The 25,255-nt window shown below is 36.5% G+C and overlaps 1 protein-coding gene across 1 annotated transcript in view; it reads right to left on the bottom strand.

The window, feature by feature from the left end:
* USH2A (usherin) overlaps window positions 1-25,255 on the bottom strand; it is a gene marked incomplete at its 3' end in the record, with an annotated part of 389,347 nt that overhangs the window by 334,718 nt on the left and 29,374 nt on the right. Inside the window, exons 3-10 of the mRNA XM_082305924.1 lie at window positions 21,289-21,424; window positions 20,056-20,119; window positions 17,426-17,720; window positions 15,942-16,126; window positions 12,736-12,957; window positions 11,326-11,419; window positions 2,046-2,241; window positions 1,129-1,259 (exon numbers count right to left, since the gene is read on the bottom strand). Coding sequence (XP_082162050.1) covers window positions 1,129-1,259; window positions 2,046-2,241; window positions 11,326-11,419; window positions 12,736-12,957; window positions 15,942-16,126; window positions 17,426-17,720; window positions 20,056-20,119; window positions 21,289-21,424 — 1,323 coding nt within the window. The remainder of the gene's footprint in view (window positions 1-1,128; window positions 1,260-2,045; window positions 2,242-11,325; window positions 11,420-12,735; window positions 12,958-15,941; window positions 16,127-17,425; window positions 17,721-20,055; window positions 20,120-21,288; window positions 21,425-25,255) is intronic.

The following is a 25,255-nucleotide window of genomic DNA, read 5'->3' as shown; positions in this document are numbered from 1 at the left end:
ACTATTTTAAAAAACACATTGTGCTAAATTTGCATATCACTCAGCACATGCACTGATGCACGAGTCCCATGAAGGTAGACTGAATCAAACTGGGCATGTATTTGTACCAGTATAGAACCAAGGATGAAAATACAAGAGGATCCACAAGAGCTGACTGTTAATAAAATGCAGTAACAAGAGACATCATATGAAAAATGCTAGAGATTGTTTTATGAAAAAAATTTAGAAAATAGCAGAGACAAGAAATGTGGCAACGGGCTGAAGAAGTTCTATCTCAATTCCCTGTAGAGCAAGTTCTAGTTTAAAAATGTTTTTAAAAATTTTAGACAAAGAAGCTATTTCTTCCCTATTCCTAACAAAATTTGGATTTTGGCAATGGACAGGACATATGTGACTAGAACATGAACCGCAATGTATCTTTAATATATATTCCAGTTACTTTTCCTGCTTTTTTTTTTTTTTGACATGCATGTTTTGAAAGTTACACAGATTTATTATTGGACTATGTGTCTCACATGTCAATGAGGTCCATAGGCTTAAAAAGCATAGCTGATAGTGTTCTCAGCATAACTTTGTGGGGTTTTTGTTGGTTTTTTGTTTGTTTGTTTTTTGTTTGGTTTTGGTTGTGGTTTTTTGGGTTTTGTTTGTTTGTTTGTTTTTAAATGGCTTTTATGAATTAAGAGGGAGATCAATCCTTGTCTTATTACAAGAAAAACTAGCTTAATTTTAGTTCAATTCCAGCTTATTGCCTGAATTTTCAAAATCTGTTACTAATTTTAGGACAGTATCAAGACTTTCAAAACCACTCAAAACCTGGATGTTTTAACATTACTGAGTGCACAGGTACCTGTTAGTATCCCAAAACTACTATTCATTTCTGAAAATTCACACAGCATCTTTTATGTCTGTTGCTGATCTAGATGAAGAACTCTTCAACAGTACATCTCAAATTGCTTTGTGTTTTCTCAGCTTTCGGTCTCTGGTGTAAGCTAATTGTCATTTTGAAAAAGCTGAACTTAGGTATTTTTTACAAAGTAGTTACCATCTAAATACCCTTTGTAAAATGTTACTGCTGTCTACCCAGCAGATGAAAATGTTTTGTCATTTTTCTGTATTGAGGCTACTTACATTATCACACAGAAGGCTCTTATTTTTGGTGCCTGTTGCATAACAGTCACAGGGTTTGCAAACATCGATGGCTGAAAGATCTGCACCTGCTTGTCTGTAATGGAAATCCTTGCACAGCTCACAGTTCCTTCCTGCATGAAAGAAAGGTTATGCATTATGGCTTCCAATTCATTAAAATTAGCTGTATAATTCAAAATTAAAGACTCTATTCCTTTGAGAGAATTCTATAATTTTCAGGACGTCCATTTTAATGCACCTTTCATCTCTACCTGCCAATTTAGTGATCCAGAGCATATGAAACAATGAACCTGTTACAAACTATGTTTTACTCCATTAAACTTCCATCTGTTATATAATACCACACTTATATAAAAGCTGTGCCATGCAAATGCCTATACATTTTTTTGGAAAAATTATCATTGAACCCAAAACTTTTCTTTTTTCCCCTTTACTAGATGAAGCCAAGAAAACTGAAATAGAACTGTTAAAAAAAAGTATTCAAATCTACTACTTACACAGAATAGAAACCTTTACTCAACAAGCAAGCAACTGACATTAGAGCAAAATTTGACAACATTTTTAATATGTTATCTGTTAAACTGCTTCAATTAGAAAGATGATATTCTGGATTTAAATGCTCTAGCACATCTAATGAAACTATACGCGCTAATTATTTATTAGAATGTGTTTTGCACAGAAGATTTTATACAAGACTGGGTCAAATTTTAGCAGTATTTTCCTGTAGCTTAAGTATTGACACAATTGTAATTACTGCACTATCTGGGTAGTTTAAAAATACATATACACAAGAATTTATTGGAATGACAGCCATTGAGCATTACTTATTTCATTTGACACAAGACTTAGCCAAAAAGTGACTGCAAAACAAACAGTCCATTCTCTTTTGTGAGACTTACCGGCTGTGTTGTGTTGACAGTTATCACACACTCCACCGCTGCCTCTGTTGTGCTCCTGAGGAAAAGGGTCCATTGCTAAGTCATAGTGGCAGCTTACTGCATGGCTGTAACATTGACAAGGTTTGCAATTATAGGCATGAACTTGGTCACCTGGACGAAAAGGCTTGTCGTTGTACAATGGCAAACAGTGATCACACTGAAAAAAAAAAAAAAAAAAAAAGAGAAAATACTATTTCTTTACCTTACAAGAACACTACTATACTCTATATTGATGTTTCATTCTGTGTGCCTTCCCCCATTTAAAAATTTAAAGTATTGTTTTTAGACAAGAAGTGAGAAAGCATATAGGGAAATAAGAAAACCATCTCTTCATTTTTTTAAAAATCTTTTTAAGTTACTCTAACAAAAAATCAAGGAAGGTAGGCAGAAGAATAAAATTTTAAGTATTTAGATACTCAACATAGGCTAGCATCCTGAGATTCAGATTTAGTTAAACCTTTAAAGATGCAAAATGGTACCTACTGTGTTTGAGGCACAGAAGACATTCACCTAATGGATCCATTTGGATGCATTTTAAACAATGTCTGTTATTGTAGTTTGTAGTATTGTAGTAACTGTAGTTTGTACAGTTACCATTTGACCTTGTGAGGGAAACAAAAGACCTCCTATGGCCAAATATGTGATGCTGTACAGAGCATCTGAAATATCAGCACTTCTTAATGTGCATTCATCTCATGAAATTTTCAAGAAATAGATTTTAAACAAAAAAGCAAATCTCTACACATATTCAACTCTGTCAAGTTACAGTTTAAATATGACACCAGTGCAATACTAGGATCCCAGGTACATTGTTTAAACACCTAAACAAACTATCTTGTTTTCAATTCTTTCAAATTTATTAGTCACAAAGACTAACGATATTCAAGGACTTAATTAGCTTAAATCCAAACCAGTAAAAGTATTTTTTAAGTAGTTCAGCAGCACCTCAGAAGCTCATTTTTTATTTGTATGAACTCACAATATTAGCTTCTAAGTAGAGCTTCGTGAAGAATGTGAAGTTGGAATAACCTTCAGTTCATAATAGACTCTACAAAACTTCAAGGAGAAAATTTATCATGCCTACTGGTTCATCAAGAACTAAAACCAAATTGGATTTCTTAAAGTTAATGAATGGATAGCATTTTTGACAACTACATTCTCTTTATCGTGAACAATCCAACTAGGTTTTATGAAAGTGGCTGAAAGAATGGTACATGTTGATACTGAAGAGATAGATGTTTGTTTAGAAGAATTTTTTTAATTTAACTGGCATTACTAAAAGTCCATTCCCAAAATACTGGTGCCTTGCTGGATCTAAGAAACAAAATATATTGCAATTATAATTTCCATCTTTCAGAAGGAATTTAAATGCCTCAAAATAAGTTGCTTCTGTAAAGTATTTGGGCAACTTCTTTCTTCTTAAGTTCTAGAAGTGTGCTCATCTTTCTTCATGTCTGCTATTCCAAGCACTATTATAATTATTTAAGCTCAGTGTGCCTACATCACCTATATGCTAACCATTAGGAAACTATATTGAAGTTTCTAAACTGTTTCACTCACAGCTGATGCTGGGAAAACATCAACTGTGGGTAAAATAAGAAACTGAATTAGAAAACATAAGATTAAGATAGTCCAAGAATTGCAGAGCAGTCACAACTCCTAAGTAAAGCAACCTGGGAGAGAAAATGAAAGCACAAGAATTTATCTGCTGAAATTTTGTTTTAATAAATGAAATTAACAGTAAGAGGTAAGGTAACAATAGCCACTGCACCTTTCTGCAATCTGTTAAAAACAAAACAAAATAACAAATACCCACAATATCAACACAGTGAGAAAAAAAAGGAGGTTTCAGGATGAAAATCAGAAGAGCTTCACTTGAGACCTTGAACTCTGACCTTTGTTTATCAGAAGAATCACTGCCTAACTGTGATTAGCCCAGTTTAAGTACATCGAGGGGAAAGCCTTGACCATAACGGTTATACAACTTAAACTTATTCAAGTCCTTCCCTCATTCACATCCACCTTTCCTCTCTCTAGTCACTCCCTTTGTCCCTAAGTTGAGGAAAATCAGCATTACACAGCACCAGCAACATGAGACAAGAGCATTCATTCAGGCATTGCACAACCTGGGAAGCGCAAGAAAGAAACCTGAGCTCCCAGCCAAACCATTCCACTGATGCAGCTTCCTCCTCGCAGCATGCCTACGGAAATACGTCCTCCTTAAAAGGAAAACAGCACAGGAATAGCTACCAGCCTGCCAGCCCTGAATTTCATTTGCACATGGTCAGCCACATAGTGGCTGAGAGCATTCATCGTTTCATTTCAGATTTAATCTTAGATCAGTTACTTATGCACACCTGTGCTTGCACCTATTGTTAAATGACACACAGCACTAAAGGGTAAGAGAGAAAAAGATGGCATTTGATTACATAGCACAGAGCCTCTTTGAACCACCACGTCTCTTGTTCTGTGACTTTTAAAACTTTGACAAAACTTTTTAAAAGCCTTGGCAAAAAAGTAGTCATTCGAAAGTTGGCAATGACTGTGAAACAATTGCTATTCTAGCAGTTATCACACCTGTATGCATTAAAAATGAGCACTGGACCCCCACCTCATCCTGCTGAGTTTGTCACAGCTTTATTAGGTTAAGAATTGCATTTAACTTCCAGAGCTGTGTTTAATTTTCACTTTTGGTAGCATGATGATGTACATATGGCAGTCTTCAGGTCTTCATTCACCAAATGTAAACTCTGCATTTATCCAAAGTGTAGTTGTTGAGATTTTCAAAGTTAGAGAGATTCAGGTTTCAATTCTTGGCTACTACATGTAAAATGGATAAGTAAATTCCCAAAAAGCCTTTGACAAATCTGAACAAAGTCTAGCTGCAGATTTATAAAGAATGTTAATTCTTGACAAAACAAGCCTTTCTCCATAACTGTAAAACCCACAAACATGCAGATGTCCTTATTCTCAGTTACATCTAGGCCCTTCAGAAAACATGTTAAATATATGGCTTTCCCTATGGACAATAACACACATATAGTATCTGAACCGCTCACCTTCTGTGAAAACAGTTTTTGGAGAAAACATTACATGGAGCCAGATGGTCAAAATATCTAGCTCATCTTGGCCCACTTCATTAGTCTAAAATTATGACTAAAAACTTATTTCCAGTAATGAATTCAGGAATTTTTTTACTAAAATTATTGTTAAAAAAAACTTACCTTCTCAAAATTCCTGAATCCAGCACACTTATGGAAAGATCACCAGTGACTTCAGCCTAAGCCTTTGTGTGCCAAGTTCCTCATTAGTCACTAAGAATGCTGAGGACAGTGCCTCTGAAGAAACAGTCAACAAATATTCAAAGAAATACTTCAGCAGGCAACGGTAACAATACGTTAAGACTTGCAATAAGTCATGATCAACTAGAACCTTCTACTCCAACACTTGTAAAATATCCCACTGCTTGCCTCTGGGTGGCATCCTTTTTTTTTTTTTAATGTTATGTAGAATTTATTCCTATTTTTCTATTCCTAAACTGTGTAGGAGTTCCCATCTCACACCCATCAGTCAAAGTTCAGTTGCAATAACCAGTGTACATACACCCCTATAATACTTATAGCATACATATGTTTCTATAATATACATGTGTCATTAATACTACACAGAAGTGATATCAAGATTAGAATGCCACCTTCTCAGGCATTTTGAAATGCTGTCTTGTCTAATGCCTACTCCATTATGTGTATCACCCAACCATGTTTGTTTATGCATTTTTTTATGCAGTACAGCATTTGACTATCAAGACCACATGTTAGCAGAGCTTTGAACCATATCTGTCTCTTGTAAATTCCCCAAAGACCCTTTTAAACTCAAAATCCAGGTTTAATTAGGAAAAAAAAAAAAGCTAGAACACTAAGTGACTCCAAGTGACTAAGGAAGACTGAAGTGAAGAGTGTCTTATGGGCTTCCATTGTAACACTGCACTTACCTTAAAAGGGTGCAACATAATTTTAGAAACTAAGCACAGACGTAACAGATGGTTTACAAATACCGTATGCCAAATAGCATTCTAAGAAAAGATACTACTGCTGCTTTGCAATGGTAAAGTTACTGACAAAGAACCTGACTGGCAAAGAACATAAGATCTACCATTCTGAATGCCAGATTCCAATAATGGGACACAACTGAGATCTCAAACACTAACACAGGTGTTCTCAGGCAGCATAAGATATATTTCCACTCAACTCCTCTTTCATTTATGCTTTTTTTTTTTGTGAAGTTACTTGAAGCCACACTAAGTCCTATAAAATCAAAGCGTATGCAACCACACTAATTTTGACAATCAGGCTGCTCAGTAAATTAATTCACACTTCAGTTTGCTGGGATTAAAATTCAAAGCTATTTTCAAAATCAGGCATTCACTCCATCTAACTCGCACTTTGACTCCAGCTCTGTAGGACTTCTGTAAAATAAAAAAGAGGGAGAAAGTATGCTTTGCAGCTGATGGGTTCGGCACATGTTCTGTTTTACCAAAGCTCTGACTTGCTCAGGATATTAAATTGTAAGAGATCTTGTGTTTATTTTTCCCTCTTTCTACCTTGTCTATTTGGAATAAGCCTTTGAATTCCATTCTCCTGTAACATTATAGAGTGCTGTAGCCACAGTTACTAGGTATTCTTGGGTAAATTTCACTCTTCTGAGGAAACTATTGCATGAGATTTTTTTTTTTAATAATAGTTTTAGTGGGGTAAAAGAAGAAAATAAAACAGACTGGCTAATCACTTGGGCACTCATATGGAATACATGAAAAAAATCATAGAAAATCAATAAATACATATGGCACCATGATTTAGAACAGCTACTTCAACAACAGTGAAACACCAGCCCAGTTGTGTCTCAGTTTTCATTCACATTAAATGAAATAAATATCGTGCACAGTGGATAAGCCCCTGAAAATCATCTTCAGATGGGAACAGCCTTCTTAATTTCTGAGAGGTAACAATGACAACCATAATGCTAGTTGTCATCTGCCTACCCTTAAGTAAAACTTACAAACATCAGATCAAAATGTGTAAGGGATAATGACCACTTCACAATTCCTTCGGCAAGTCATCACCTGTGCAACAAATCACGAGGCACCTGAGACTGCAACAAGTTCTTTCAGTATTTCAGCAATGCTTGTACACAAATTGTTTCAGAAGCCTGGATCTTTGAACTGTGAAATTACACCAGTTTTCCAGGGATGGATTCATGGACAAACCCATAACTTCCACAGACACGTCAAAATTTATCTAAAATTTTCAGGCAGGTAAGACTACTGAACTAGGTGCCTTCCTGCTTGCTGTTCTGTAAAATGCCAGTCAACTATCTGCCTGCTTGATTTCCTGTCTTTTTATTCTGATACAACCAGCTACCTCCCAGGCCTATCCTCTGGATACACAAATTATGGCCCAGTCCTTACCAAAAAGTGCATTTTTTGCTAGCTTGCTTGCTTCTGCAAGCTAGAAGTCTTTGTTACTAACTGAGTGACCACTTACTCCAGTTAGTATTTACAGCTCCTCAGGTACTATGTATCATTAATCCCAACATCTAACACGATGATGCAGATTGACCTTTAACTAAGATTTAGATAGATTCTTCCGTAATAACATAAAAAGCCTTATTTATCCAATTCTTGGTAAATCAACAATGCCATAGCCAGTTTTCAGACAGCAGATGTTTAAGACCATTAATTATTTGCACAGAAAACGATGAAGACCTGAAGCCTTTACTGTATCCAGTCACATTCTCACTTCTATTCATACCCTCTCAAGCATTTATCAGAGATGCTTTATTTATTTTAAATTCTATTTTCTATTATTATTTCTACAATTATTCCTGTATATTTTGCCATTACCTTTCTCTATTAAGTTCTGTATGACTGACTTAAAGGAGGCTCTAAGGTTGTAAGGTAAGGCTGACCTTGTTTGATTGTCGTCTTTTTTCATGGGCTGTTTCCAGTTTTTCATGTGACATCATGCAAAGTTTTTGAACATACTATTGCTCATGCCTATAAACTAGTCTTTGCATATAAATGTTACCAAAATCTGGACTCTACTCTTGGTGCCTCAGTTTCCATTTGTAAAAGGCAGAGCTATTTCCCAAAGCAGGACACAAGGCATTTACAGAACAATTTGTACATGAAGAAGCTGAACATATTTTTCATAAGATGAGAGACAAGCTCTGGGAGGATTTATTTCCTCTTCTTTCTTAATCTGGCCCCTCAACATGTGCAAGGCCTTCTTAAGCATTCCCTTCTTCCCATCATCTCAAATTTCATAGCAATATATTTCTTCATCAAAACAGAACTCGGGAAAAAAAAATTTCATTTGGTACGTCAAATTTCATAACATGGTGATGCAAATAACTAAACTAAGATTTCCATTTGCAATGAATTATGCAAATTTTTAGTTTCTGGTATTTCTTTGCTGTGCAACAGCTATCCAGATGTATATGCCAGATAAATTCAAGATGATAATTTTAGTTGTACTGAGTGTAAATGTGACAAGAACATACTCTGCCATATGTTAAGAGCTTGTCAAGGGATCTTTGATTTCTGGTCCAGGATACTAAAAGAAACCCAAAACCAAAAATCTTCTTATACACCCTCAATTGTGGTGACTTACTGCTAGCACAGGACAGAAGTTAAAAAAAGACTGTTTGCTGACAGTGTAATTTTTCTCAAAAAAAAAAAAGGGACAAATGCTTAATTGAATCCAAAATAATAAAAAAATAATAAATGCCTAATTCACTGGGGTGGGAGCCTGAGAAACATAGGTGCAAGTCTATAAGACAGAGTTTTATCAATGCCAATAAGTAAAAAATCAGGATGGATTTTGGGTTTGCTTTTAAGCGTTTGCCTTACCAAAAAATCAAAACCTTTAAGCTGTTTGGATTTCACGTAAATCTTTGATAAAAGTCAACGTAGTTAGTGATATATTTGCAAATACTAATTCTATTTTATTAATACCTCTATTTTATTTCATATTTAGTAGAAACTGACATGGTCATTAAAGAATGAGGAAAATAATTAAACAACATCCTTATTCTACTCAGAATGAATACAGTTAATTCAAGCATTTCAATTATAGTTACAATGCATATATGCCAAATCAAAAATGTGACACTCACTGGAACAACCCATTAACACTGACAGAAAATACCTGATAAGGCAGATACGTCATTAAAATGTATTTGGTTTGTTTTCACAAGGTAGCATAAGTCTTGCAAGAGTGCTTGGTGAACTTCCAGATCTTATTAAATATTTATAATTAATCCCTACAAAGTAACATTTCACAATGTGCGTTCTAATTAAAGCGACATTGTCAGTTTGAATTTTTTTTCTAATTCGACCCATCTAAAAACTTCAAATTTCTGTTCAAATCCCTTTTAGACTGTAGATCCTACACTTCTGCTTAAAAACCTAGAAAACTTAGATCCCCTATGAAATTTTACAAAGGTCTTTCACATGATCATAAGTGCAATATCAAATGCACTCAGTTTAACGCTTCTTGCTCTGTTCTAGCAAGCACAGACTGCTTGGGGGTTTTTTGATGCGAGATTAGTCTCCCCTTTGCTACTGCTGTTGCTATTCCATAACCGCTTCTTAAATTTTAGAAAGCCTATTTCCAAAAGGCATACATCTAGCAAGGAATACAACATGTACTTATGACAGAAATCTAACATTCAGTGGGATTGTGGGATTCATTCCTTTAATATAACTCATTCTTTCTTAACCTCAACTTCTTCATTTCTTTCTCTTTCTTTGGGTTTTTTGAGACAAGTAATTAATCTGGGGACAAAATCTTTTCCAATATTCTAAGCCCTCCTCTACATATTTCTCTATAAGACCATGACTTATACCAAACATCCCCATTTTAGTTCTCCCATGGCCAAGAATTATAAAACTAGCAGGAAAATTGTAATTTTGCAACTTGGTAAATTTCAACTACACACTACACAAAATCCCTCTTTATTGAGAAATGCTGTTATTAAGAGCAGAGCAAAGCAATGATAAGAATATATTTTGTAGATTGTATCTGAATTTTTTAATATGGCCTTTTAATTAATTCCAAGAAACTTAACCTTAATGTTGACTATCTGAAAACACAGAGCAGTAAAAATTGTTTGTTCTTTTATTAGAACAATCATGTTGCTACTACAGATTATTTTAAAGATAACCAAATGTCATGTATGACTGTAAAAAGTATGGGAAATTGACATTTCCAGCTTGTCCTTAAACAAATCAGTTCAAAGCTCAATTTTCAGTGTTTTAAAAAGCCAGTACCAAATCACTGGTTAGATCAAAATAGCGATTAAGACCCCCAAGAAAATAACTTCCAAATAAGTAGGTACAGGCATGCCGCAGTATTTTCTTAACTGTGCTCAACTACACAAGAGACATTTAAAATCAAGTCCAAAATGTTTTAATTCTTCCTGTGTTAGACATATTTTGTAAAACAACTGCATTAAAAGATCTCATTCTTAGCTGAAGTCAGAGACTGCAATCTACAGCTGTCCCATGTATCTACAAATGTTTCAAGTATCAGAAGGTAAATCTATGTTAGTATTTTACCTTGGATTAGGCATGCAGTTTTGAAGCAAATCTCCAAATTTTCTGCATTTACTGTGCTTTGGTTTGCATCATGGAGGTGTCTTGGACCATTGGAATTGTTTCCTTTCAAATAAAACTAAATTGGAAACTGAACTCCAGGACTGTGCCTACTGTGCTCCATCTACTGAATGGGTCTGGAGTGCACCAGACCAGACTAAAACTACTGTAGACTAAAGAAAGAAAAAAATCCCTGAAGCACACCTGCTGTGAACATTGGGTCTTCATTACCTTTTCACTCTACAGATCACTTGTTAGTTGCTACAGCTGGTAGAGCCATAATCTTTATCAGATGCTGACAGTCTAAACTGAGGTTTGCATCTAATGTTTGAAAATGGCATAATCCTCTAAGAAGAAATCAAATCCCTGAACACAGCACTCCTAATGGTCTGTGGTGGAATGGCTTTTGGCCAGAGTGGGGTAGAAGTTTTTTGTGTCCTTATTTAATACAAACCCTCAAACCCTGCTATGGAAAGTTTCCCTGTAAAAGCTAGGACAACACTAACACACACATACTCTTTCCCAGGACTAAAGTCCCAATTTGGAGGCTGTTCATAGGTGATGTAGAGAGACAAAGGAGATACTAACATTATTTCCTTCTGTATAGCTTTCCTTGACACACAGGCACCTATATGGTTCCATAGCTGTGTCACAATTATCAGCATGGCCATGACAATTACACCTGAAAGAACAATGGGTAGTGAAGAAAAAAATTAAAACATGGAAACACATCTGTCCAACAATATATAACCTGGTCAAAGACAATTTTGTGTATTACACAGTCTGGTTCTTTATTAAGAACAAATAAACACCAAAGAGAATGTTCTTAAGTGCAGTAACCTACAAAAGACTACTTCAACTCAACATATTTTTAAGTATCAATAATTGCTTTCCAAGAAAATAAAAACCAGCATGTAGTACAGCTATTGTTACCTTATATAATATGTAATGAAAACTATATTTCAGTATAATATTAATATGTAAAAATTTAATAAATAAATGGCAATTACTCATCAATATTAAGCCTTACAGTGTGGCCATAGTTTTTCAAGAAATCTTAACCATATCAGGCATAATTTTCTAGATTAATCCATTTTGATCTCAGTTAAAATGTCCATTTCTTACCGAAATAAAATCTTTATAGAGTATTAGTTAATAGGCAATAACCATCCCACTCTACCTGAAGGGCTGCTCTTCTGGAGGCATGGCACAGCTTTGCAAACTACAGCTGAAATTATTTTACTGTTACATAGTCACCAAGATTGTAGCTGTTTTAGTAAAAGCATTACCATAACACATCTAAATCAATAATCAAAACATATTAGTAGTGTAGAAAATTTTAAAGTAAACGTGGCCTCTAATGGGGTGCTTTCTCTCAAAATGAGAACTACCAAAATTATTTCAGGAATAATACTTATTAACAAAAATCTGCACCATATGCTTCTTGGAAACTATTTCATTGCCAAATTTGCATATTATTTACAGGGCATAATTAGTCCTTGCACAAGACAGCACACTTATCATATATAATAAAGTTGTCAGTCACAGATAATGTAACACTTTTACTGACAGCTGCCCAGTTTTAAAAGGAAAACTACAGCTAAAACAAAGAATGAGCTCTGCATTAAGACTGTTAAAATTGCCCTGTCTGGGAATCTATAATGAAACTTGGAAGAGCTACTGAAGTAAAGCACAAGCCATGGTTTCAATCATAAGCCTTTGCTTAGAGGCATTGGTAATTCCAAGGAAAGGACTGCTTTTGACAGATTTGTGTAATAAGTATAATTAATTTTAAAATAACATGTGAGCAAGTGTTTTAAAAAAATAGTACACCAATCATTTCAAACTTGATGCACTGCTTCAGACCAAATTCCCTTCTTGTTCATAAATGTAAAAGCAGAACAACTTCATTAAATTTTAGGCAGGTCATTACATACTTTGCACAGCTGTAATAGTCGGAGGCAGTGATGGGTGGGGGAAGAGTTCCATAACACCTACCTTCCGCTGACTGTAACTTCATTAACTCCATAGTATCTATGCCTAAAATTTACCCAAGACTCATTAGTATGATACTGGCCACGGAGATGAATCCTCACTTGTGTAGCTTTGACAAATTCTTGGAGAGATGGAGTATTGTAAAAATCATTGTAACCAGGTCGGTGATTTGGTTCCGGGGTAAGAACACTAAAAGTTAGATTACCACGGGAATATGGTGTAAAGCTGTTTAAATAGAGAGGAAGACAAATGAAAATCAAAATATCACACATTTTACAGATTCTATCTCCTAATATCCTTTTCCTCAGAGAGGGTCTCCACTTAACTGTCCATAGGCTTTTTGTGGTTTCTGGGGAAAAAACTCTTATGTCAGTAGATTTCCAGTCACCAGAATTCAAGCAGGGGAAAAGAAATGTCCTCTATGTGTCTGTTTCTCTCCAAACGGCCATGCTCTTTTCCAGACTCTAAGTTTCCAATTAAAAGTAAAGCCTCTAGAAGGCAACTTCAAAATATGAATAAAGTGTAATTGATACAGTGTCATCTGCACGAAACTTTTTGAAAACTTTAACATAATGTCTTTGAGAAACATGAACTATGCTTGAACTACATAAGGAAATCATTCAGATGACTAACATGATAATTAACATGACCATATTGTTAATTACATACCTGCTAAACATATATAAAACCATACAGAGACAGTTATATTTTTGAATTCCAGAGTCACAGGACAGTATCATCTCATTTAATGCGTGAGCAGAGTTAGAAACACATACCACCTTCCAATGAGTGAAGTGCAAGAAAATTTAATGGAATGCAGCACAATTGAGAGTAAAACTGTATATTTAAGCCCAAGAAGGGGAAGGACAGCCCTGAGAATTCAAGCAAAGGCTGAGTAAACAAGTATATATAAACTGCACGTCTGCACAATTTGGTATGAATCATATCTCATGTTGGCATATTTACTAGGCAGAATTTAGCTACGAGTAGAACTGGCCTCTGCAAGAGGCAAGAATGCCTGCTTATTTGCACACCTACATGGGCTCGTTAAAAATAGGTACCCCACAATATCACCCGGCACCTGACATACAACATTCAAAAAATGTAATTCTCGTCACTTTACAATATCTCTGAGCTTTTGAAAGATGAGATTCGTAGTTAGACTAGGTCTGCTGAGTCATACTCCTCTGCCTTCATGAAGGATCTTTGAATTTACTGTGCCCCTGTCCAGGTCAGTGCTTCACAAAAATCTCAGTGGAATATATCTGTATGTTTCTCTGGGGGATACCGTCCTCTCTTCCCCTCTGCAGAAAGTTAAATAAAGTATTTTGCTTCCATAACATAGAGAGCTGTAATGGAAATGTTAAGATGGGTACAAATGGTCGCCGAATGACATCATCTTGGTATGGAAGCACCAGCAGGAACAGCAGAAGGACTGTAAGGCTGATAGCACCTAGATAAGCAGGTTGTCAAGATCTTAGGGTATCTACTTGCAGCTCCTCAGGAAACCAGAAAAACAAAGGAGATCCTAAAACAAGGGTCAGCCAGTATTCAGACTAAGCAAAGACTCAAGCCTCTAATAGGGGAGATAAAGGACAGTGAGCAACTCCTAACTTACAAAGGTGGTACAGGATGGAGAAACAAAAACCTTAATCATTTTCATCTCCTAAAGGACACAAAAGAGTCCATTCAGTACTAGCATGTGGTCACCAAACCAAGAGCCCTCAAGCCATGGTAAGGATTTCAAAGCCAAGGTCACTTGCCTGCCACATCAACTCAAGGAGTCCTGGCTAGGCCACCAGGTTACAAGCACACTAGTGTCTAAATCCTGGACAGACAATTTGGACGTGTCTTGGCACTTACAAGTATGGGGGGGAGACAGGCCAGTTTTGTTTTACAATAAAATCACCTTTCCCGCTTATAAAAGTCTCAGCAGCAAGCTCTGCTACACCACTGACACAAATTTGAAGCATTGTTCCAACAGTATCTTCACTTTGAGTACACCGAATAGTCACCATTACAGGGTGTATTTCTTATCTTTTAAACAAAGTTTTTTGTACATCAGCTGTACCCACAATCATTCATTCGTATCACTTCCTATCATTATTTACGTTGTAATCAAAGAGGAAAAACAGTGCTAATCACAAAACATTTACAGAAACAGTTCATACTTAACTCCTCAGTTCTTGACAGAAAAGATACTAATACATATTTCTGGGTTGAAGAGGGTATTACCCCTCATTTGGGTTATTTATCCAAAAATGTTTGCCTTACTGAAGAGATTTCCCTTCTCCTCTACCCTCTGCTCCAAAGATCAGCAATAAAGCTCAAAGTCCTTTGCTGAAAACTGGTGTAACTCAGATGACCTATGCTCCTCTCCTCAGAATACTGAACGCCTGGAGAACAAAGATGCTGACGCTTGAAAAGTCTTAGGAAGGTAGCAAAAGTGAAACAACAAAAAAAGGAAAATGCTTACAGCACCTGGTACTGTATTTTCTGACTGATTTCCAGCCAAGTACTAAACAAGCCTAATATTGACTAGCATCTGAAATCAGGCAAGAGATAGTGCATTTAAATATATGTAGTGGTATAGATTCATACATATATATATGTACATACATGCATGTGTGTAAAATTATATAGTTACTGTATATTACATATGTTATACACTATATTTATGAAATGTATATTTTATATACTTTTTAAAATTTGCACATGCTAACTGTCTAGTAAAAAGGCTTGCAACATGTTTCTAAAAGGTAATGATCCTTCTCCCCCCCCCCCCCCCCGTTTTATTTTAGTTCTTGCTTAGAAATATTAGAAAGCTTCGAGATACAATTTTCAACCCCCTTCTTATGTTTTGCATGATTAGTCGTAAGGCTGAATGATTAGCTTTTGTACTTAAGTTTGGCTTCTCTTCTAAGCTTCAGAACAAGTTCCATTCTTGGAGATCATGAGGAATACTTTCACATTTACTAGATTGTTTAAAACTGTTACATCAGTACCTGAAATCTGATAAAAACAACAGATGACCTTTTGGCAATCTTCAATCAGAAGGTCAGATTTGGGATCTTTTATATACTCAGCAGCCCAAAATAAATGAGTATACCAAATTAAAAGATTCTATCTCATTGGGACATAGAAATGAATTGTGTCAGGATGTTACCTGTTCAAAGCATCTGTATTATGCAGATAAAACCCATGCATACCTAGGAAGCTGGAGGCAGTTGACAGAGTCTGGTTTTTCCAGAGATCCATTGTTATCCATTCCAAAAATACTGCAATTTTTAGCAAAATACTGCCAGTCTTCCCAGTTTAGATCATCTCTTTTTTTCCTTTCAATTCTTATTGCTTCAGGGTGTGGGCTAAAGAACTGCACTATAATATAGAATACCTACAAGAAGATAACAAATTTATGAATGATATTAATGGCTAAGTTGTAAAACAATGAGAATATAAACTTTTTTTTTCAATGGCACAATATAGTCTGCTTTATCACTCACAGACAGAAAAAGAACCAATATTTCAGTCCACATATTTCCAATTAAAAACAAAGACAATCTTTTTTGTTAAACAAGCCCTTTGATCTCTCAGACATTATTACACAACAACTGAACTGTTGCACCAGAACTTTACTTTTCTTGAAGACCATTTGAAAAAGCACTACTAAGTCAAGTCCACAATTTGTTACAGTAATATTTTGGCAAAAATAAAGGGCATAGCTTTATGTTGCCAAATATTTGATGAGTTGTTTGTCTGATAACAAGTAAATTTATTTTTTTTTTTTTTCAGGAATGTCCATATTTTTAGCTTGGAATCTCATCAAATAACCCTGTGTTGCATTAAAGAGCACTTGACCCAGCATACCGGTTATGCAGAAATGTATGTGTGTCAAATAATCCAAGTCTTAGAACTTCACAGACATTTGAACTCACTTTTAACTAAAGGACTAATTCTTACTTACGTAGCCAAAAGTTATCATCATATTCTTTCCCATCTCCCCATTAATGACAAAAAAAGAAAAAAAGATAAGCTAGCAAGAATACATGGTAATTTGGTAAAGCCCCTATTGTGAATGTAGGCCCACTACTGGTATGTCCCTCCTTCCAAGACACCCTGACACTCCTCAACAGTGTACTGAATTGTTAGGTGCAATCCAGCCTGTTCAGGAACCTTCCCTGCTTATCATGTTCTCCTATATTCCTCAGGAGGCTAAACTACCATCTCCAGAACATGTACAAAACAGAAATCCCCTCTGATATATCAGCATGCCACAGACATGTTAAATTCCATTTGACTGCAGTCAGCTTTCTACCAGAAGGTATAAAACAAGCACCTCAAGTTTAATAGAAATTAAAATCAAAGTTGAAATTTACAAAAGTGCAGTTAAAAAGGAGCAACCCATTTCTAAATATTGGTGTCTTCACACAGGATATCCACTCTGGTATACCTGTTCTGGATTACTGCTTGTTACAACAGCCAAGGCACATCAAAAGATAATGACAAGAACCATAATGCATTCTGTTGCCTTTTACATTGTTTTATGCTGATAAAGCAAGTTTTCTTCCTGGTCCCCTAAGGATAATGTCTTAAAGCATAACGGTTTGAATTTCCTCAAAATTGTAACGAAATGTCTACAGAAATCTTTTCCTAGTTTTGATTTAATAAATAGCAAATGTAATCTTCTCATTACCTGATACTGTCCATTTTGTAAATCTACTGTGATAGAAACACCATGATCCAGACCTGAAGTATTAGCAAACACAGATGAAATCCAGGTGGTCCCAATGTCATCATCATTGATGTAATACAGAGGATGAGCTTCTGCATCCAACCTCAGCACTCTGTCATTAGTGGTATCATCCGCACCATTAGGGATGCAGTACCTCTGTATCAATGGGTGTACCCGGGGATGACTTCCAGGACAGCGGCACTCAGATTGGGTATGCAGATGAGGAAATTTTCCAGAGAATACTTCCAAAATGTCTCTGTCACAGCATATAAAAAAAGTAATTACATACATGATAAAAAAGGACAAGTGCCACCTTGTGCCTCTAGGCTCACAGAGTGAACAAAATTCAGCTTAGTTTATAGTAGAAGCCCTAAAGGCCTGGTTTCATCTCACATAAATGGAGCAATCAGCTAGGAATCAGGCCACCCAGGGTCCCTACGTAATCAATGGTAAGCAGCAGGCACCTTCAGAAGGTGTCTGTGAAAAAGCACTCTGGAGTTGCTTTTGTTGCTCCACAGACATATATGGAGCCAAGGGAAATGAGCTCCTTGTTGGGCTGTCTAAAGCTAGACAGGATGAATCCAGCCCTAGATGCAATGAGAAGAACTCAACATTTTATTACAGCATCGTGCCTGACTCCCATCAGTGATCTGGACACCATCATATTGGCATATTGCCTGTAACCACAAATGAGTTGAATGTTTGCACTCAAATCCTCCAAAAAGACCAGCTTGAGCAATATCACATTGCACCTTAGCAAACCTGGATAGAAATATTTCCACTTTTAACTAACTTTAATATAAATGACCGCTTTTTTAGCTTCCCCAGTCTGTGATCACTATAGTTGCTTCCTACACCCCATGTCAAAGCCACTGAGTCACTTTAGTTCCCTCTGACATCAGCAACTGAAATAGATACATAGATAGGCAGATAGGCAGGCAAGCAGATAGATATATGAACGACATGGGCAGGTTACCTAAACCTTATCTGCTCACCTCTGGTGTAAAAGAAGGATTTTGTGAGCCTAGAAGACACTGAATTTTTAAATTAAATAACTCATACTTTTTCCATTTTCCTACTTTATCAGTAAGAACGGAATTTTTCTATACTTATTAGACAAATAAATACTTGCTAGCTGCCACTACAAATTCCACAGAACCCAGAGTTACAGGACCTTTTAGATAGCCACAGAATTAATTGATATGCATGCAAGACTTTCCTTTGCAGTTTAGCCCAGATAAACATTTTGGACCAAGTTATTTGTGGATATAAAACTACATCTACAAAGACATCATTAGGTCAGAACACTTTGTAAAATACCTTCTCTTTCAATTTTTAAACTTTATTCATTTCACTGACTTAAATTGTAGTTCAAAGGATTTGACAAGCATTGCTCTGAAAGCATACAACCAACATGATTTTCATATAACTTGGAATTCAGATTCATATTAATACTTTAAATTCACAGGAGCTCAGTTCATCATAACGTCCTGAGCTCCCAGGAAACTGCTCTACATCTTATTGAAAGACTATCATTAAGTAGCCTTAAGGTCTCCAGTCACGAGTGTCATTGCGTGTAGCCTACCCAGAAGCACCATGCAGACAAATAGGACCTGACTACTTCTGGCCAGCTTGAATTGACTAGATTAATCCAGCATGAGCTGGATAACAAAGGTACCGTTTCTTTGTGATGCGCTAGGAAGGGAGGCTGGAGGGCAACAGAAATTGCAGTGGCAACCGTAATTTGGCCTCAGGGATGGAGGAAGTCAAAGGAATCGCCCAGGGCTATGTGGGCTGAGCTAGCAAAGTCATTGGCAGCTTATACTGACAATCTAATATAGAAAGCAATGAACAGTTAAGACAATAACAGCTCGGGGTAGGGATGCGTGCGTGGGGTGGGGGAAGCATCAAGAATACCCGACATTGATGTCTGATACCATGGGGAAGCTGAAACCAGAGGAAAGAAACTGGTAAACACAGGAGCCAAGCTTGCAGCCATGAAGCCAGCATGCTGACCCGTTGGAGTGCCTGTCCTCTTCACTTGAATCACTAGTATTACAGTGGTCTAAACTGGACTGGCCCACTATGCTCCCTTCCGCGTCCCACAATGCATGGAGATCTGGGAAAGTTTGGCAAGTATCATCCAGCAGGACTAAGCTTATCAGCACACACTATTATGTCAGAATTATGATGAGCTGATAACACCTAGATAGTTTATAAGCATTGAAATCTAGCAGCTGGATCTGCTCTCTGCAAGAACACTTACTAAGTCAGGTTGTAGCAGGGACTACAATAACAAGGAAAGCACACATTTATTATTGAGTGCTGAGTTTCACTACATATATACTACATATACTAGCTATACTTAAGCAACAGCTCAAAAGCAAAACACATTAAGTTGAACTTATTTTAGCTCGAGATTTTTTAGATTAAAAGTCATTTTGAAATGAGGTTCAGTAAACCACATCATCATAAGCAATCATCTAAAGGAGACATCAGAAAAGCACTGTACTTTGGGAAATAAGCATATTGTTATCTATTCTTTCTTCTCACCACACTCCTCTTTTTTTACAAAAATAAAGGTTCTTTACCTGTTTGTAAGTGCCACGGGGTAAAATCGGAAATCTTGCATTCTTCCAACAAATTGCTCTAAACCTAAGGAAATACACTATAAATAAGTAATCTATTGAGCAGAAGGCAGTTTTGCACTGCATGAGAGCACCTTTAATTCAGTACTCAGAGATCTCTCTTGCACAATTACCCCTCCTGAATGAAACCACCTGGACAAAACTATAGAGGGCAGTGACTTAATTTTTTTTATAAAAAAGAATGATTTATAATAACTTTATAAGAACATTTTGTACCTATCTCTTTTCTGATTAGAGAGGTGGCACAAGGATCGGCTCATTAGACAGAAGTAATGAGCCAGTCCATGTGCCACCTCTAATTAGAGAAGAGATACAGTAGGTACAACTGTACTTATCAATTTATACAATAAAGATAAAAAGCATTTAAAAATATTCCTTTATTTTATACATTTATTAGTTAGCCAGTATTCAGAATCAAAATCACAAACAAAACACATTTCCAAATACAAGCTTTAAGAAGCAGGATTTTCTTGCCCAAGAGCACAATAAAGTTGTTGAAGTGACATATAGCTATGTTTAGGAGTTAGCTTCAAATTCTGCATGTTCCTGAAGAGCAATAGTCAGTGTTCTTATATCTGCAGAGCCAAGAATTTGTGGAGAGCAACAAAACATCCCCCAGCTGTTCTGCAATGATCATGTCATGCTGGAGTACATATAAAATTCTAGATGTAGATGAAGAGTAACACTATCAGGCATTACTAGAGGCTGAAGGGTTCTCATTCTGCTAGTAGTTTACGTGAGTATTGATAGAACTAAAGAACACGAACAGCCAGAAGTCTTCAGGTGCATTCCTGGCTCAGGAGAGGAGTGTAGTCTAGTGGCCTTACACAATCCCATTCTGAAATAGTTTCATATATTTACTCAGAAAAACTATGATCATAAATTAATGGAATGTGTCACTTTACAGACCTATGTTTTGGAGAATGCAGGAAAAACTACCTATATGCAGTAACACATAGAATAAATTATGAACCTACAAGATCACCTACCAAACTTCTCTCTTTCAGCCAATCTTTTGAGAAAGCTAATTGTACAATAGGAATTTTCTCCTGCAGTAAGATATTACTTCCCAGCATATAGATAACTCAAAATTACTCACACACATTTTTTAACCACATTGTGCACATCTTATTTTCAATATTCCAGTGCATTCCAGTAAAATACTACAAGATTTACCTGTGAAACTTTGTCCAATTTGCAGTGTACCGTCAGCATCAGTATCTGCAACTGTTCCCACAAGAATCCTTGAATCAAAAGGTGTGTTGTCATCTTCCCAGCCATTCAAGAAGAAACTAATTCTGCTGTGATGCACCTATAGAATCGATGTAAACAGGCAAACACATGCTTCATTATGCAATCACCAATTTCTCTATATGTTGCATCTATCACTGATTAACCGTTAACATTACTTAGACCTACTTGCTGTGTGTCTTTATTTTTAGTGCCTACTGAAAGTAGATACCTCTTTTTCATCCATCCATTAGCAAACCAGTTAAGATCATCACTCAGGTGCACAGTGTAACATTTCTACAGCGGTTAAATCAAAGAAGAATCTACAGTACAGTGATCTGGTGGGGAGGGGGAAGAGAGGAAAAGGAGAAGGGTCTGTTTCACAAGGTACAAGGCTGGTTACAGCTACTTCACCACTGCAGGCCATGGGCACATGTTATAGCTGTCAGAGCTCTTCTCATACACATCAGCTCACACAGGCCTCAAGGGGCTATCTACCATACTCAGGATAACCAAATGCAGCACATTTCAGCCAGGCCTCTAACACCCCTCCAAAACGCCTCCCTAACCTCAGCATGTTTCCTTCTACAAAGGCTGAAGGGAATGGTATAGGAACTGGCTACATCTGCTTTACACCCAGTAGGTAATTCCCTTACATCAAGGGAACCCTTGGCTAGGAATATGCACTCAGCCAGCACCCCAGGGTACTGTTTTCTGCAAGCGTTCCCTTCCCTGCCAATTCATTTTAAATTTGAGCTAACATTCATAGAAATACTTTATGGCATTCTCCCAGCTCCACAAAGTCACAAGACGCTGAGCTTTTACAAAGTACTTTTTTTGCATTAAAAATCCTTATGTTTAGGTTTCATAAAATTAGAAAAAGTTGAATATGGAAGTGCCTTTCAGCCTTACATTTTATGAAATTCAATACTCATTTAAAAACTACAGGCACATACAAAATGAAAACTGGAGGCATTGTAGCTATAGTCAGCTTCCCATTAATGAAGGTAATTATAGAAACTAAGTTCAACTTATTAAAAACTATTGAAGACTGTTGAATTGTTTACTGAATGAACTTAATCTCATTTCAGAAGTGATTTATTTGCAAAACTGAAATTACTTGATTTTTAGCAATATTTAGCTTGCATAAGGCTTATTTCACATGAGAGCTTGGTAGCCTTCAGATTTTGAAACATTGTTCTGTTGTTGCCAATTTACAGAGCATTATTTCTATTTTGCAGATATGGATGCCTGGTGAATCGTGTCTACAGAGGCCAAATAAAACTATAGTGCTTTAGCCTGTCTTGATACCCATGCTAATCAAAACAAAATAAACCTGGAATAATTGCTTCCATAAGAACAATATATATGTGAGGACAAACAGAAGGTTTACAAGCAAGAATAATTTGTTGCAAAGAGGAAAGCCAGAACCTGAAAAAAAAAAATCAGTTTGAAAACCACAATATAAGCACTCACAACGCTATTCCACCAATAAAGTCCTTCAAATTTCAGACCAAGATAAACAGACGCAATTATCTATAAATCTGAGCTCAAATGATCAGCATCAGTGCCTCAGGCAACATGGGTCTATCAGTATTTTAAGAAAGAAAATATGAAATGAGATGGAGATTTTTGTTTGGATTTTTTTTTTTTATTTAGGCTTCACACAAAATTGTACAGATGAATTTTTCTCCTTAAACTGCACTTTCAAACATACAGATGCATGCTGAGCTTTATTGCCATTTCTAGATTCAGTCAATATTTCCCAAATTTAGACAGGAATATTTATTGCCCTTCCACTGATGGAAATTTGAAGGCTATTATCATAATTACTAAGCCTTGAGATTTGTTCAAAAAGTTATTGCATATGAGTTTCACCACTCAAAATACATCTCTCCATTTTAAATTATCTTTTGTGTTGACACATCAATGACCTAAATACAACAGTTTTTTATTTAATTTTAATTCAAAGCCCTCTATAACATCTGATGCCCTATTTGCAAGAGCCTAAGTATATGTGTATATGGTGGTTACATTGCATTTTTTTTCTGCATCACATTTTTTACAGCCTGTTACTGTCATTTGGTGTTTGACTGTTATCATCATAAAAGATACAGGCTTTTCTACTTTGTTATTTGTAGCATTATCTCATGTTTTACAACATCTTTGCACAACATGCCCGCACATGAAATATAACTAGTGAAAAGTTCTCAGTGGTATTAATGCATAAAAAAGAATGTGGTTCCATCTCTACTGTCTTTAGCCAGCCAAAAGCTGATGAACAGCCAATTTTCCTTTATCACATTAGCACAGCCATGAGGGAAACACATTTGTTCTAGTCAGCTACACTAAAGATACTATTACCAATCTAACATATACATGTTTTATATCAGCAGTATTCTCAGAGTATGAGGGAGCCAACAATATATTAACACTAGCATGACAGTTTATTTAAGAAAAGAAAATTGTCTCTGTAGAGGGACAGAAGTTAGAAATGTATGGCTAAAGCTCAGTGTCACTGGTCTAATAAAGGTAATAATTCTTAAGCTTTCTTTATAGCAGGTAACACTCCTGTGGCAGCTCTGTCATATCATTCAAATAAAAATGTTGTCTTTTACAAGTTTAAGAGTACCTTTATTTTTAGTCAGATATGAAGCATGTTTCCGCTTCCCTGTTTCCACTGTAAAACATTTGTAAGTGGAATTCAGAAACAGGCACACTCACCCCCATCAGCTCCTTGCAAACTTACCATCTCAGCTGCAGCTTCTGTAGGACCCGATTCTGCCTTCCCCAGTGGTAAGCAGAGTGCTCACCTTCGTGCACCCCTACTAAAATCAGTGGGACTGTTTATGACTTGAGTGACGGAATTGGGCCCTAAATGACCGGGTATTTTTACTTGTTGAAAACAGGCGGCTAACAACAATTTTAAATCTCCCTCCCCCCTCCCCCACCACCAATCTCTTTGTATTAAATAGGATTTAGAATAGTTGGGTTTAATATAGCACATCCCCAAGGTAGCCCTAAGCACTTTACAATGCTGAATTGGATATCAGTAGTGCAGTGACTGTGTAAGGCAAAGGCAGCAGTCATTATGCATTTGGCAGTAGCTCAATGTAATGATCCCCCTGCTGGTTATTAAAGGGGGTATGAATATCTGACATGGGAGGGAAATGTAGGAGGGAAACTATGTGTGGTATAAAAAAAAATCCCAACGGCTCTCCACTGTGGGAGGAGAGGAATGTCTCAAAGTTTGGTGTCAGTTTAGACTAAGCTAAATAAGAAGGAAGGCTGTCACCGAACCGGCTGTTTGATGTGGTTATATAAGGTCTCCTGACCCTTAGCATTAAATTGCATACAAGACCACTGAAATAAAAGATGAATTTCACTCCTGACTAGGACAATAGGATTATTCCCCTGTTGTCTTTTTTAATAATGTTCTATAGGAATTTGCCCCAAGAGAGTAACAGAAGACGGGTAGGAAAGGCTGGCCTCATGGCTGTGCAGAGCACAGGACCAGAAGCCTGGGACACCAGCACTCTAATCCCAGCTCTGAAGCCATGTCTCCCTCCCATGCTTCCCCATCTGTCAAATACTTAGCAAATCACCTCACAGGGAGGTGGCAAGGATTAGTTACTAAGATAAATTCACTCTGCAACTACATTAGCCTCTGCCAATTCAGAGCCTAATACCAATTCCAAGCAATGGAAAATCCATTTGATGGCGAACTGAGATGGTGAAAGATATCCACAATCTTCCCTCTAATGGTATTCTTGTTATGATCCAGAAGAGTTTCAAAGATGAGAGGTGCTGGACCAGTAAGCTGATAGGCAAGTTCCTTCAGTGCATCCCGAATGAAGCTCTTATGGTCCTCCGTCACAAGCAAATTGTGCATCAGAGCCAGCAATTCCAAATC

This window comes from Platalea leucorodia (genome assembly GCF_965183815.1).
Source record: "Platalea leucorodia genome assembly, chromosome: 3".
Taxonomy (NCBI): Eukaryota; Metazoa; Chordata; class Aves; order Pelecaniformes; family Threskiornithidae; genus Platalea; species Platalea leucorodia.
Note: the sequence above shows the minus strand (reverse complement) of the source record. Positions and strands in the feature narration are given on the sequence as shown.